This window comes from Dendropsophus ebraccatus, chromosome 3, assembly GCF_027789765.1.
Source record: "Dendropsophus ebraccatus isolate aDenEbr1 chromosome 3, aDenEbr1.pat, whole genome shotgun sequence".
NCBI lineage: Eukaryota > Metazoa > Chordata > Amphibia > Anura > Hylidae > Dendropsophus > Dendropsophus ebraccatus.
The window spans coordinates 93,573,437-93,588,047 of NC_091456.1; the positions used below are offsets into that span (position 1 = coordinate 93,573,437).

At 45.7% G+C, this 14,611-nt stretch overlaps 1 protein-coding gene across 6 annotated transcripts in view; it reads left to right on the forward strand.

The window, feature by feature from the left end:
- The first annotated feature begins 1,636 nt into the window (after positions 1-1,636).
- The window catches only part of GTPBP3 (GTP binding protein 3, mitochondrial), a 91,519-nt gene continuing 78,544 nt past the window's right edge, over positions 1,637-14,611 (forward strand). For 2 of the 6 annotated variants that reach the window (XM_069962226.1, XM_069962224.1), the window contains exons 1-2: positions 1,637-1,817; positions 11,060-11,133. In XM_069962226.1, the coding sequence (XP_069818327.1) occupies positions 1,779-1,817; positions 11,060-11,133 (113 nt within the window). In that variant the 5' untranslated portion in view covers positions 1,637-1,778. The other 4 variants (XM_069962227.1, XM_069962225.1, XM_069962229.1 and 1 more) reach the window with 4 other exon arrangements.

Here is a 14,611-nt window from a genome sequence, read left to right on the forward strand (position 1 = left end):
CAGTCGACCCTAGGCGGTTGCGGACAACCATCAAGACGTTCCCTGCACTGAGTACGTGGGACACAAAACACGATAGACAATCACAATAGAGAGTAGTAAACAAAGCCAGGTCAAACCACACGGGCAACGCAGTACAAAATCGGCACACAAAGAATAGTCACAGGTGAGGCGGGAAGTCAGGAACACGAGTCAGCAAGCAGAAGGGAACTAGGACGGGGAACGCAGGAATCGACTGGGGAGAGCTGGGACCAGGGGTTAACCTAATAGCCAGCGATCAGTAATTGACCGCTGGCTTCTTAAATACAGGACCAGGAGCCCAGACCAGAGTGTGATTGGTCTGGACTCCTGAGTCCTGATCAATACACATGTGCGGGCTGCAAGCTGGGTGGCAGCGGCGTCTGGAGTCCGACGTCATCGGAGCCCGCGGTGTCCTCGGTAACCCAAGGACGCCGTCGGGTCTCCGTGACGTCACCAGGCTTCGGAGAGGAAGGCGGTGCTGCGCTCCAGCCGGAACAAGACATCGCTGGAGCGCGGTCAGGTAAGTTCCTGACATCTGCCCACTTTGATGCCAGTTTTTATACCCAGAACCACTTTGGGCCAGGCTGGACTCTCTTGGAGGTGATGCGGGGCATCCCTCTCTGTGTAATATCAGTGTGAGACCAGTGGCCCGAACTCATTTAACCCTTTGAAAACAGCTGTTACTTATTCAAATCATGAAAAATGCCTATGTGCCCACTTTAAAGCCAGTTTTTATACCCATAACCACTTTGGGCCAGGCTGGACTCTCTTGGATGTGATGCAGGGCATCCCTATCTGTGTAAGATCAGTGGCCCAAAGTAAATTTTATTTTTAAATCATAATTTAGTGTTTTTACTTTGATGCCCATTTTTATGCCAACCTTGGGATCCTTTTGGCCATTTTTTATCATCGGGCCCCTCACTTACAGTAGGGTATGAATATTATACCCTATATTTTCTATAAGAATAGCAGCTAAAACAGGAAAAAGAATAATCCTCTGAATAAGAAACCAACTTCAGCCTCGTGGCTTCCCTCCTAGAGCTGTGCCGGAGAGGTTGGTGGAAGCACCGGGTACCGGAGCAGGGCAGGTGTGTGCCCCGGGCACGGTTGTGGTGCCGGTATCCCCGTCATAATACTAATGCCCCTGTACGGGAGGTGCTCAGTGTCCCGGCTACTATCTCCCCGGGGCTGCAGGGGGCTCCTCCGCCACTCTCCCCCCAGCTCGGGGACACTTCCCCCGGTGTGCCCGCTCCCCACCGCCGGCGGGACCTGCTCGGATCTTCCCTGAAGGCGGCAAATTCAAACAAGCCAGCCCCGCCCGGCGCCGTTATACACAGCCGCTGCCTCTCTCCCCCGCCGGCCCCCCCATAGCATAGTGATGTCCGCTCTGTAACGTGTGTAGGTAATGTGCTCCTCTCCGGACAGCTATAAGCTTCCCCTGGGAGGGCTCCCGCCATAGTTGCACGTTTCGTCTGCCGTAAACGTTCTGTAACTTTCCCGCACCTTACCTCACAGCCAGAGCGCAGCTGGAAAAAACCTGACGCAGCAGCGGTACTTATGTGCGCACACCCTATACTCACCGCAATAGCAGTGTGAGCTGCCTGACGTTCACTCCGCCTTGCAGGAAGTACAATATATCGGGGCGCCCGAGCAGATGGTTGGCTATTTACAGGAGTTTCTGGGTGTCGTAGTATCCAATCAGAATAGGGGAAACACAAGAAAGGGGCGGGTTATTGGTTCACTAACCAATCAGGGCTTGTATGGCGGCTTTGGTTGGCATGCGTGACTGCAGGATCCATGTGAGTGGCAGAGGTAGGTTACACGCGTCTTGTGCGGCGCTGCCCGGTAATAGCGATGAGACCTATAGAGCTGAGGAGTGAAGTCCCGGCATATGGAGGAAGCTGCTGCTGGGATGGCCGTAGTGTATGATGTGCTGGAAGGGCACAGAGGGCTATGCGGATATACGGCTGATAAGCAGTCACCGGTTGTGTAGTACTTCAAGCCAGTGAGCATGGGGACGTTGAACGGCTTCCTGCTCGGTAATAGATGGCTGTAGCAGTGTGCATATGGAGGGCTGTCAATCAGTAAGTAGGACCGCCCACTTGACTCCTTAGCCTATATGAGCAGAGATTTACAGGACTCAGTAGATCAGTCTGCTCTGCTTCCATTGGTCTATACCAGGTTACTATAGGCAGGGCTGTATTCCCAGTGGGACAGGATACAAGGAGTCACACTCAATGTTCTGTTTGATTTATCATCTATATGTATAAGGGGAATTCTGTCTGCCCTTACAATCCCTGCTTTAGCTTACATATCTTAAATGTAAATTGGTCTTATACAAAGTGTGGCCCCCGGCAAAATTAAAAGGGGGCCCAAAATACTAATATACCATACAACACAGTTACATACTCTATAAAGAGTAGCATTGGCCGTAACACCACTGTAATAATACCGCCATGCCAGGAACAATGCCCCAATAGCTTATTACCAGCTGTCAGAAATAAAGATTAAAAATTGTGTTTTTAATGGGATATTCTTTTCAAAAATAGCCATTAATATGTTGCTTTCCATGGAGATAAAATAACAAACAGCAAATTCTTTGCTTGCCACGCCCCACATCTCCTCCTACGTCACCTTAAGGTCCCTGGCCCTACTTTTGAGACGGACTCGTCTTGGGGTGACAGCCTGTGTGCGACGCTGTCCCTTCTCGGCCACTGATTGGCTAAGCGGGCTTTCACCCTTTAGATCAGTCCATCTCAGAAATGGACACGGGGTCGCTTAGTTGGGTTGCCCAAAGAAGATGTAGGAGGACACCAGGAAGTATGGAAAGGTATGAATACATTGTTTGTTATGTTACCTCCATGGGCAGCAACATATGAAAAGTTATTGTTGAACGGAAGCTAACATTTTGTTATGTTAATGTGTTTTCCCTGAGTCCTATTAGCATCACAACAGATGGGGTGTTCTCCACCCCCTGGAGGCTATATCTTGGTGTCAGACCCCCTCTACCTCAGTTAATTTAAAAGTAGTCAACAGGGAGGGACCCTTGTGATGCGAATAGGACTCGGGGAAAACACATTAACATAACAAAATGTTAACTTCCCTTACGTCCTTTTAGCCTCACAACAGATGGGGATCTAGCAAGAAATACCCCCACTGGGAGGGCACTCTGTAGATACAGCACTCAACACCGATCTAGCGAACTCAGTTCGCTTTGTCAGGATGCAGTCTAGCCGGTAGTGTTTGACAAACATCAAGGGAGAAGTCCAAGTTGCGGACATGCATATATTCTCGATGGGGACCGCACACCTCTCGGCCCAAGATGTGGACACTGCTCTTGTAGAATGAGCTTTTAGGAACTCTGGCGGCTGGAGTCCTTCCAGGTCGTAACACATTCTTATACCATCTGTAATCCATCTGGAGATAGAGGGCTTGGAGGCCTTTTTGTCTTTGATCCTTCCATGAAACAAAATAAACAAATTTTCTTCCTTCCTAAATTCCATTACCCTGGAAAGATAGGTTCTAAGGGCTCGTACCACATCAAGTGAGGAAAAATCCTGTTGTTCTTCCGACGGGGGAGAAAAGGCTGGTAGAAGAATTGATTGGTTTAAATTCATCTGTGAAGGCACCTTCGGTCTAAAGGATGGTAAGTATCTCAGGATAACTTTGTCAGCAAAGAATGATACATATGGTTCTGCCGAGCCTAGAGCTTGTAATTCCCCGACTCTCTTGGCGGACGTAATCGCTAACAGGAGTACCACTTTCATTGTAAGGAACCTGAGTTCTGCTTCCTGCAAAGGCTCGAAGGGTTCCAGGCAGAGGCGTTTGAGAACAAGGCCGAGATCCCAGGCAGAGACAGGTTTGACCAATGGGGGCCTTAGTCTATCCACAGCTTTCGTGAAGTCCTTTGTTTCCTGAATGAGTAGTTTTTTCGACCTAGAAATGCAGACATGGCCGCGATCTGTTCCCTTAAGGAGCTAGGTCTGAGGCCCCTGTCAAATCCATCCTGAAGGAAGTCTAATATCTCTGGTACTGAGGGAGAGTCTGGGTTAATACCCTTAGGAGTAGCCCAACAATGAAAAATCCGCTTTACCGTTTCATAGGATTTGTTGGTCGCCTCACTCCTAAAGTGAGATATTGGCTCTAACACTCTTTGAGATAACCCGCTGGTTCTCAATAGGGTACTATTAACCTCCAGGCTGTCAGATTGAATGACTTCAAGCTGTTGCAAAGATGTTTGTCTTGGGAGAGAAGGTCGTGATATAGTTGTAGTCTCCAGAAATCCCCTTTGCTCATGTTCCAGAGGACAGGGAACCATACTCTCTCTTCGGCCAGAAGGGAATAATTGCAATTAATGACGCCTGGTCTCGCCTGATCTTTGTCAATACTCTCGGTATCATTGATACAGGCGGAAAAATGTATGCTAGCTGGTACTTCCAAGGTATTGTCATGGTATCTATCGCCACTGGGCTGTCTGCAGCGTATAGGGAACAGAACCTCTGGAGTTTGGCATTGGTACCTGTCGCCATCAGGTCTATCTGAGGAAGACCCCACTTGTCCACCAGTTGGTTGAAGATCTCCTTCTTCAAACTCCATTCCCCTGGAACCGTGAGTCCCCGGCTGGGGCGATCTGCTAGAACATTCTGTTCCCCTTTGAAATGGGTTGCAGATAACCTCGTTATCCTCCCGTCCGCCCAGTTGAAGATCCTCTCTACCTCCTTGAGGAGAGCTTGAGATCAGGTGCCTCTCTGTTTGTTGATATAACAAACACACGTGATGTTGTCCGTCCGTACACGTACTGCTTTGTTGACAAGGTCCGAAGTGAAATGACGTAGGGCCTGGGCTATAGCTCTCAATTCTCTGGCATTGGAAGACATTAGAGCTTCTTCCTGCGTCCAGACTCCTGAGACTTGCCGGTCTTCCAGATGAGCCCCCCATCCCGTTCCAGAAGCATCGGTGGTAAGGATTATCCACTGAGGCTCTTCTATCTGGAGTCCGTCTTTTATGGAGCTTCACCAATGAAGAGATCTTCTGCTGTGCACAGATAGAACGATCTTGCTGTCTAACGTCTCCTGGGATCTGTCCCATGATCGTAAAAGTTCCGTTTGTAGAGTGCGCATGTGCCAGAGAGCCCAAGGCACAGCGTTCGCTGTGGAGGAAAAGAGGCCTAAAAATCTCATGACTGTACGTATGGGGACCTGCCTTGGTCCTGAGAGAAATTGGCACCCTCTGAAGATTCTCATTTTCCTCTCTGTCAGAAACAGCCTCATCTTGACTGTGTCGATTACAAATCCTAGAAAGGTTTTGGATGTTGAAGGGGTGAGATCGGACTTCTCATGATTGATAATCCACCCCAGCTGACTGACGAATTGGAGTACTGTACGGACATGCACGCTTAGGAGGTCCGCCGTGGCCGCCATGATTATCCAGCCGTCCAAATAAGGTATTATCCTGATACCCTGGAGCCTGAGTTCCGAAACTGAGGACACCACTTTAGTGAACACGAAAGGAGCTGTGCATATGCCAAAAGGTAACACTTTGAATTGTAGATGTCTCAGTTGATCTTTCACATAAACCGCTATCAGTAGGAACTTCCTGTGCGGAGGCCAAATTGGTATGTGGAAGTAAGCGTCCTGCAGGTCTAGGGATGCCAGAAATTCGTGTCTGCGAAGGACGAACTGTACCGATCTTATGGTGTCCATCTGGAACCTTTTCTTCACAATATACTGATTGAGGAAACGTAAATAGATTATTAACCTCCATTTGCCGGAGGGTTTGGGAACTAAAAATACTGGGGAATAAAATCCTTTTCCCCAGTCCTGTAGAGGAACTTCCTCTAATGCATGTTTGGAGATTAACAGCTGGATCTCCTCTTTCAGGACCTTTCCTCTTGGGGGCCCTGGAATCCTTGAAACCAAAAATCTCTCTGGGGGATAAGGATCCAGAGACAGGGAGTAACCCTCCTGAACTAAATTTAGAACCCAGGGATCTTTGATCGCAGTTCCCCAGGCCTCGGAAAAAAACATTAGTCGACCTCCCACTGGAAGGTCCGAACTGTCAGAAGTCCTTGGCCTGCTGGCGGGTGTTACCTTTTCTGGCAGCATAGGCTCCTCTGCGTCTAGAGGAGTAGCGGAACTGCCGAACTCTCTGCGGGGTTCTTTCCCTCCGAAATCTCCGGTAAGTTTTCTGACTCTGTGGAAGTGACTTTTCTTTGTTGTCCGAAAGGTCCAACATAAGCTGATCCAGCTCAGTGCCGAACAGACGGCCCGGAGAATATTCTAGGTTACATAAAAAATATTTAGAAGAAATGTCGCCGGTCCAGGGTCTCAACCATAAAGCCCTACGGCTTGCGGTTGAGAGGGACATCGACCTCGCAGCAAGTCTCACGTGCTGAGATGAGGCGTCACACAGGTAATCGATCCCCATATTTACCTGCTTAACCCCTTAAGGTCAAAGCCAATTTTCGTTTTTGCGCTTTTGCTTTTTCCATTTTATGTTTAAAAGTCCATAGCGCTTGCATTTTTTCACCTAGAGACTTATATGAGTGCTTATTTTTTGCAAAACCAATTGTACTTTGCAATTACAGGCATAATTTTTCCATAAAATATGTTGTGAAACTGGAAAAAAATCATTTGCGCTGTCAAATTGAAAAAAAACCGAATTTGTTTTGATTTCGGGGAGTTTTGCATTTACGCCATTCGCCCTATGGTAAAACTGACTTGTTATGCATGTTCCTCAAGTCGTTACGATTACTATGATATATAACATGTATAACTTATATTGTATCAGATGGCCTGTAAAAAATTCAAACCATTGTTAACAAATATATGTCACTTAAAATCGCTCCATTCCCAGGCTTATAGCGCTTTTATCCTTTGGTCTATGGGGCTGTGTGAGGTGTCAGTTTTTGTGCCATGATGCGTTCTTTCTACCGGTACCTTGATTGCGCATATACGACTTTTTGATCGCTTTTTATTACATTTTTTCTGGATTTGATGCGACCAAAAATGCACAATTTTGCACTTTGGGATTTTTTTGCGCTTACGCCGTTTACGGTGCGAGATCAGGAATGTGATTAATTAATAGTTCGGGCGATTACGTGTGCGGCGATACTAAATATGTTTATTAATTTATTTATTTATTAATTTATATTTATAAAATGGGAAAAGGGGGGTGATTTGGACTTTTATTAGGGGAGGGGATTTTTTATTAATAAAAACACTTTTTTACTTTTTTTTTTACATACACTAGAAGCCCCCCTGGGGGGCTTGTATATACATAGCACTGATCTCTCATAGAGATCAATGCTGTGTATATACACAGCAAAGATCCATTAGATCGGTCATAGATTGCTATGGCCTGCTGCAGGCCACAGCAATCTATTGCCGAGCCGGGATCAGCGTCATTCCGACGCTGAGGCCCGGCACGGGCAGAAGAACGGATCTCCCCCCCGCGATCGCATCGCGCGGGGGGAGATCCGTGCCACTAGACACCAGGGATAGTGTGCATAAAGCACTTCAATGCAGCTGTCAGGTTTGACAGCTGCATTGAAGGGCTTAATTAGCCGACGCGGCAACGGGACCCGCGCCGGCTAATAGAGGCACTGCCCGGCTGCAGATTGCAGCCGGGATCGGTGCCGTTCAGAGCGGGGTGGCGGCGGGACCCCGCTCTGAACACCCCCTGCGGCACCATGACGTATCAGATACGTCATGGGTCGCTAAGGGGTTAAATCTGGTGAGTATGTCGTCTCGATCTCCTCTTGTACCTTCATCAGCCACTTTCTTAAGGCTTTGCTGACCTCTAGAGCTGAAATGGATACAGCCTCCTGGGCAGTAGCTGCTGAATATGCTCTCTTCAGAGAGATCTCTAAGCGGCGATCCATCGGATCCTTAAGACTCGAGCCGTTGTCCGCTGGAACTAAGGTTCTTCTGGATAGCTTGGCAACTGCTACGTCCACCTTTGGTGCAGGCATCCAATCTTTAGATTTCTCTTCCACCAAGGTATATAATGTGTTGAACCTGCGAGATAACACCGCAGCTTTCTCAGGCTTCTGCCACTTTACTTTCATCATATCCAAAACGGATTCATCCACGTCAAAACCTCTACGACCTCTAGAAGTGGATGGTCTATCATCCTCCTCCTCCTCTGGCTGGTTTTGAATCCTGACAGCTCTGATTAACTTAGCTATCTTCTCAGTGGGAAAATAAGTTCTTATAGTCTCCAAATCCTCCGGGTCTTCATCAGGAGAGGAAGCGCAAACTTCATCAATCACTGTATATTCTCTGCGGTCAGGTGACTGCTGCATGGGGGAATCCTCCCTCCTGAGCTTCTTTTTGGCTACGATGCCCGGCTGCAGCAGGGACTGCTTAAGGTCATTGAAGGCTTGATTAAGGCCTAGAGGATAGAGATAATTAGTACATGTTCTTAACTGGAGTAAGGAAGAGCACATGGGTAAGGCTTACCGCTGACTGATTGTTCCATATAGTCTTTGACCCAAACCACAACATCGTGGATAGTAGGTTCAGTGTTGTCAGCAGAAGCGGAGCGGCAATGAAAGCATTTGATATATTCCCAATCCTTAGGAAGGGATTTATCTATAAACAGCAATTAACTTTTAGGTACCTCGATAAGTGAATAGGAGTTAACAGCTGGTGCAGCGCACCACCTACCACACTGGGCGCAAGTCAGGTGTCTTCTCTTCAGAGTAGACTTTTTTAAAGCTGCTGCACCCCCGGATACTTCCACAGAAGACATCTAGCAGCAAAAAACACAGTAACAAGTACTGCATTCCAACTCTGCCCCAAAAGACTCACCCTTAACAGAGTGTCCAAGTCAGAATCGTCACAGGGGGTTAGATTGGTAATCTTCACAGACGCAGGAATCACAGACACAGGATCCACAGGCAGCACTGGCCGCTGTGACTGCCGGTTTTAAATGGCCACGATGGCGCAAAATTAATAGGCCACGCCCCCTGGGCGGCCGAGTGCGAATGAGTGCAGAACAAGAGAAATACCGTACAGGATCCTTCCTATTAAGATCTAGCAGCAAACCGCTTCTGCAACCTACCTATTACAGGAGAAAGAATTCCTTTTTTTCCACAGGTTGGCCAAACCGGAAGTACGTCACCGTGCGATGTCATTTCCGGTCCGGCCGGACTCCGGAAACATGGCGGCGCCCCGACTGGAAAGATGAATTCTCGGCTTGGTCCACACACTGCAGCACAGTGGAGGTTCAAGTACCCGAAAGATGATCGTCCACGTACTACAGCTTCAAGGGACGAAAGAAAATAACTGAGGTAGAGGGGGTCTGACACCAAGATATAGCCTCCAGGGGGTGGAGTTACAGGTCTGATTTCATTAAAATTCCTTCTTCCTGTGAGCTCATGGGGCGGAGAACACCCCATCTGTTGTGAGGCTAATAGGACATAAGGGAATACCCCTTTAGGGTATAAACCCACACCGTATAAGCAGCGTATTTACTGCTGCGATACGCAGCAAATACTCAGCAAATACGCAGCACATTAGATCTAAATAACTGAACACAGCATCAAATCTGCACCAACAAATCTGCTGTGTATTTGCTGCGTATTTGTTGCGTATCTGCTGTGTATACGGTGTGTGGGTTTGTACCCTTAAGGTACTAAGGCTGGTTCACACTCCACCAAGGAGGTGACTGATTACCTTTAAAGGGAACCAATCAGCACGATTGGGACAATGTAGCTTTCAGTATCACTCAGTACACCTGCAGACAGCTCCCTTACCATGTTGTCCGTGTCTGCATTGGTATCTTTATATCCATGAAAAGTGTGTTTTATTCCCGCATGTGAGGCCAGGAGAGGGGCAGCAACTAGCCATCTTGGTGGAGAGCCATTCGTGACTAGTCACGGCTCTCTATCTCTCAGGGCGCTCTGTGGGGATGATTCCGGATGAGAGCCGTGACTAGTCACAGGCGGCTCCCAGATGACTAGTTGCCGCCCCTCTCCTAGCCTTGTGTACTGGAATAAAACATGTTTTTCATGGATGTAAAGATACCAAGGGAGATACAGCTGATATGGTAAGGGGTCTGTGCAGGAGGTTTATTGGGTGCAGCTGGGAGCTGTATCAGCACAATCATGGGGATTGGTTGCCTTTATGGTCCGTTTACACGGAGCGATAATTTGCCCAATCGATCGTTTAACAATTTTGAAGCAACAATTTGGTTTTTATAACGATCAACGTTTAGACTGAGAAAAATCGTTAGAAAAACAGTTATTGCGATCATTTTTAAGATCGCTTAAGCCCATGTTTCAAATAGGCTGAATCTTTGGAAGACTGTTTACACGAAGCGATCTGTGAATTTTTAGCGAACGACCAACGACAATTTGAGAACATGTTGAAAGACAAAAATGAACGATTTCTCACTTGTCGCTTGATCGTTCGCTGTGTTTACACGGAACGATTATTGCTCAAATGCGAACGTTATTGCGAAAATTCGAAAAATAATTGTTCCGTGTAAACGCAGCATTAAGAAATCAATCAGCCCAATTGGGCGTGCTCGGAGGGGATGATTAACAGGCAGAGAGGCCAGTAACGGGCGCGCTGACTGGCAGAGAGCGGTGACTAGACACGGGCTGGGAGCTGACACAGTGCTCTCTGCTGCCACCTCTGTCTGAGACAAGAACTTTCCAACCTCTCCTGCTCTGGACAGTTCCTGTCTTGGACAGAGATGTCAGCAGAGAGCACTGTGTCAGACTGAAAAGAAAACAACATTTTGTGCAGGAGCTGATACGTATGGGAAGACAAATCTATATAAGGGATAACCCCTTTAACTCTATGACCACACAGGGGATTTGAGGATCTTTATGAGAAAAACAGAGCTCCAGTACCTGTATGGATATATTATAAAATTAATAAGCAACTAAAAACAAAAACCATGTACATTTTAACTTTAGACTTCCAATTAAAAAAAGGACTTGCTGATTTATCTATTTATTTAAATTAGGGTTCCATATTTTTTGTGAAGTGCCATTATATTGATACAAATGATCTGATATTTGTTCCAGATAAATATCAATCATCAATGTTGGTGTGATCTCCACCCAGACATGTGGTCTTTCAAAAGATGCTTGAATACATAGTAAGTATGTTTTCATTGTGTTCCAGGCAAAACAAAAAATGTTCTCTTTACCACTTAAAGGAGAAGTCCGGAAATTTTTTTTATTAAAATATTGTATTGCCCCCCAAAAGTTATACAAATCACCAATATACACTTATTACGGGAAATGCTTATAAAGTGTTTTTTTTCCGGAACTTACTACTGCATCAAGGCTTCACTTCCTGGATAAAATGGTGATGTCACGACCCGACTCCCAGAGCTGTGCGGGCTGTGGCTGCTGGAGAGGATGATGGAAAGGGGACACAGAGACACAGGGCACTGGAGGGACACTGAGCATCCCTCTGCCATCATCCTCTCCAGCAGCCAGGAAGTGACATCACCATTTTATCCAGGAAGTGAAGCCTTGATGCAGTAGTAAGTGCAGGGAAAAAAGGACTTTATAAGCATTTCCCGTAATAAGTGTATGTTGGTGATTTGTATAACTTTCGGGGGGCAATACAATACTTACATAAAAATTTTGCCGGACTTCTCCTTTAACCTCCTTCATGACCAGACACTTTTTTTTTTTAAAGAGCATGCGGATTTGAATGCTATAAAGCAAGTTCTCATTTTGCCATAAAAGGGGTTGTCCAGCGAAAATCTTTTTCTTTCAAATCAACTGGTGTCAGAAAGTTATAAAGATTAGTAATTTACTTCTGTTTAAAAATCTCAAATCTTCCCATACTTATTAGCTGCTAAATGTCATGCAGGAAATGGTGTTTTATTTTTATTCAGACACAGTTCTCTCTGCTGACATCTCTGGACGAGATTCTCGGTGTTCTATGAATTCCCATCGAAAACACCCCTGCTCTGGACAGTTCCTGTCTTGGCCAGAGATGTCAGCAGAGAGCACTGTGTCTGAATGAAAATAAAACAACATTTCCTGCATAACATACAGCAGCTGATAAGTATGGGAAGACTTGAGATTTTTAAATAGAAGTAAATTACAAATCTATATAACTTTCTGACACCAGTTGATTTAAAGGAAACATTTTCTCTGGACAACTGTAAGGTTTATGTATAGTTTTTTTTCTGTGATACATAGGGATTTAGTTTTTTATTTTTGCATGGCGACTCCTTGTTCTTCTTTACAGTAAAAGTAGTTCTTAACCTCTTAATGACCAATGGTATGGCTTTTTATAGCGCCTCGGCAGCCATGCCTTTAGAGCAGGCTCCGGAGATGGGCCCACAATATATGCAACAGGTGCCAGATGTTACAACCGCCGGGAGCAGATTTCAGTCCAGTCCTATTGGTTTAACCCTTTATTATGATCAGTATTGATTGCAGATTTTACCTACACCGATTTGTTTTGATGCAGAATCACTGCACATTTTTTGCAGCAGATGGGCATCAAATCCACATATACTAAGGGTGCCTTCACACATAACTAGAGATGAGCAAACCGGGTTCGGGTTCGAGTCGATCCAAACCTGAACTTTTGGTATTTGAGCTGGGGCTGCTGAACTTGGATAAAGCTCTAAGGTTGTCTGGAAAACATGGATACAGCCAATGACTATATCCATGATTTTCACGTATCCTTAGGGCTTTATCCAAGTTCAGCAGCCGCCGCTAATCAAATGCCGAAAGTTTGGGTTCGGATCGACTCGAGCATGCTTGAGGTTCGCTCATCTCTACACATAACGGATTCTCTGCGGATCCAGTGCCATTCATCTCTATGATAGCACATACAGTGGAATTGACATCCCGCTGTGAATATGTAAGTTAACCCCCCGCCGCAGCCATGCCATGCACTGATTGGCTGAGTGGGACCGGAGCCAGGAGGTAATGTATGCTCTCGGCGGTGGGGGTTAACTTATATACTCACAGCGGGATGTCAATCCTGCTGCTAGTATGTGCTATCATGTGCGTATGGTCAAATACTATACAAATAAGTGTATGGTCCATATAGTATACTAAAAATACGACCATACATATTGCCACCATACTTACTGGCCAAATCCAGTATACATATACATACACAGCCAGCCACATATATGCACCTACAGTCACATAAACACATACAGTCACATGTACACACAGTCTGGTACATATAAACACAGTCAGGTACTTATATACACATATACACACAGTCTGTTACATATTTACACATACAGTCACATATACACACAGTCGTGTACATATATACACATACAGTCACATATACACAAAGTCTGGTACATATATACACATACAGTCACATATACACAAAGTCTGGTACATATACACACAGTCTGTTACATATATACACATACAGTCACATATACACACAGTCTGTTACATATATACACATACAGTCACATATACACACAGTCTGTTACATATATACACATACAGTCACATATACACAAAGTCTGGTACATATACACACAAAATCTGGTACATATATACACATACATTGCACTGAGTTTTCTGGAAATTTTTTAAAAATAATTTTTTGCCACACGTCTATTAATATACTTACACAGCCATCACCATATTAAGCTTGTACAAAAAGTGCAAAAAAGTTAAAAAAACCTTTAACCCGACGTGCTCACGTTTCTTGCTCCATACATCTTCAGGGGCCATTAGGTTAGTCTCACATATTCTTTGGGACTAGGTGCAACTGCTCCACTCCGTACAGCTCTGGTGATGGCCGTACAATGAATCGACGCTCCTGGCTTCTTTTTATATGTTGCACGTCTCCGTCTCCGTATCATGTGCATAGTTGCTTGGTTACTCGAGACGCCGCTGCGTGTCAAGCCTCTTTTTGGATCCCGCTCTTGAGCCGCAAGTCTGTATCTTTTTTGAGAGATGCTTTAGATCTTGTTTCTTTTTACTTTTGATTCCTTATTTGCAAATATATTCAGCGGAATGACATATACGATATATAGTCATTCAGACCGTTGGGTCGCACTGAATTTAACCGAAATGTCCATTGTGCCTCACTTTGCAATAATTTTTTATCGTAGTTTCCCCGCATTTTAGACCTCTGAACCACTTCTATCACTTGGCATCTTAAAGTATCCCATTTTCCTTGATGCTCTTCAAGGAAGTGTGCTGCTACGGGGGTATCACGCTTGTTTTTTATGTCCCCAATATGCTCACTCAGCCTTTTCTTCAATATCCTGAATGTTTTCCCCACATAATTCTTTGGACATGGGCAGGTTAGCATGTATATCACTCCCGTGGTGTTACAATTGGCAAAGTTCCGTATCTCAAATCTTTGTCCCGTACTGCTACTTTCAAAGACTTTACCCGGTGTTATATATTTACACATTGTACACCTGCTACAAGGATAGGTTCCAGCCACACTTATCCTTTTCATTTCATTTGTTGCTGGAAGATGGCTTCGAACCAATCTATCCCTGAGGTTTCGGCCTCTCTGGTATGTGATCAGAGGTCTGTCGGGTATGTACCAATCAATCACATTATCCAATTTCAAGATTGACCAGTATTGGGACAGGATTTGCCTCACTTCCT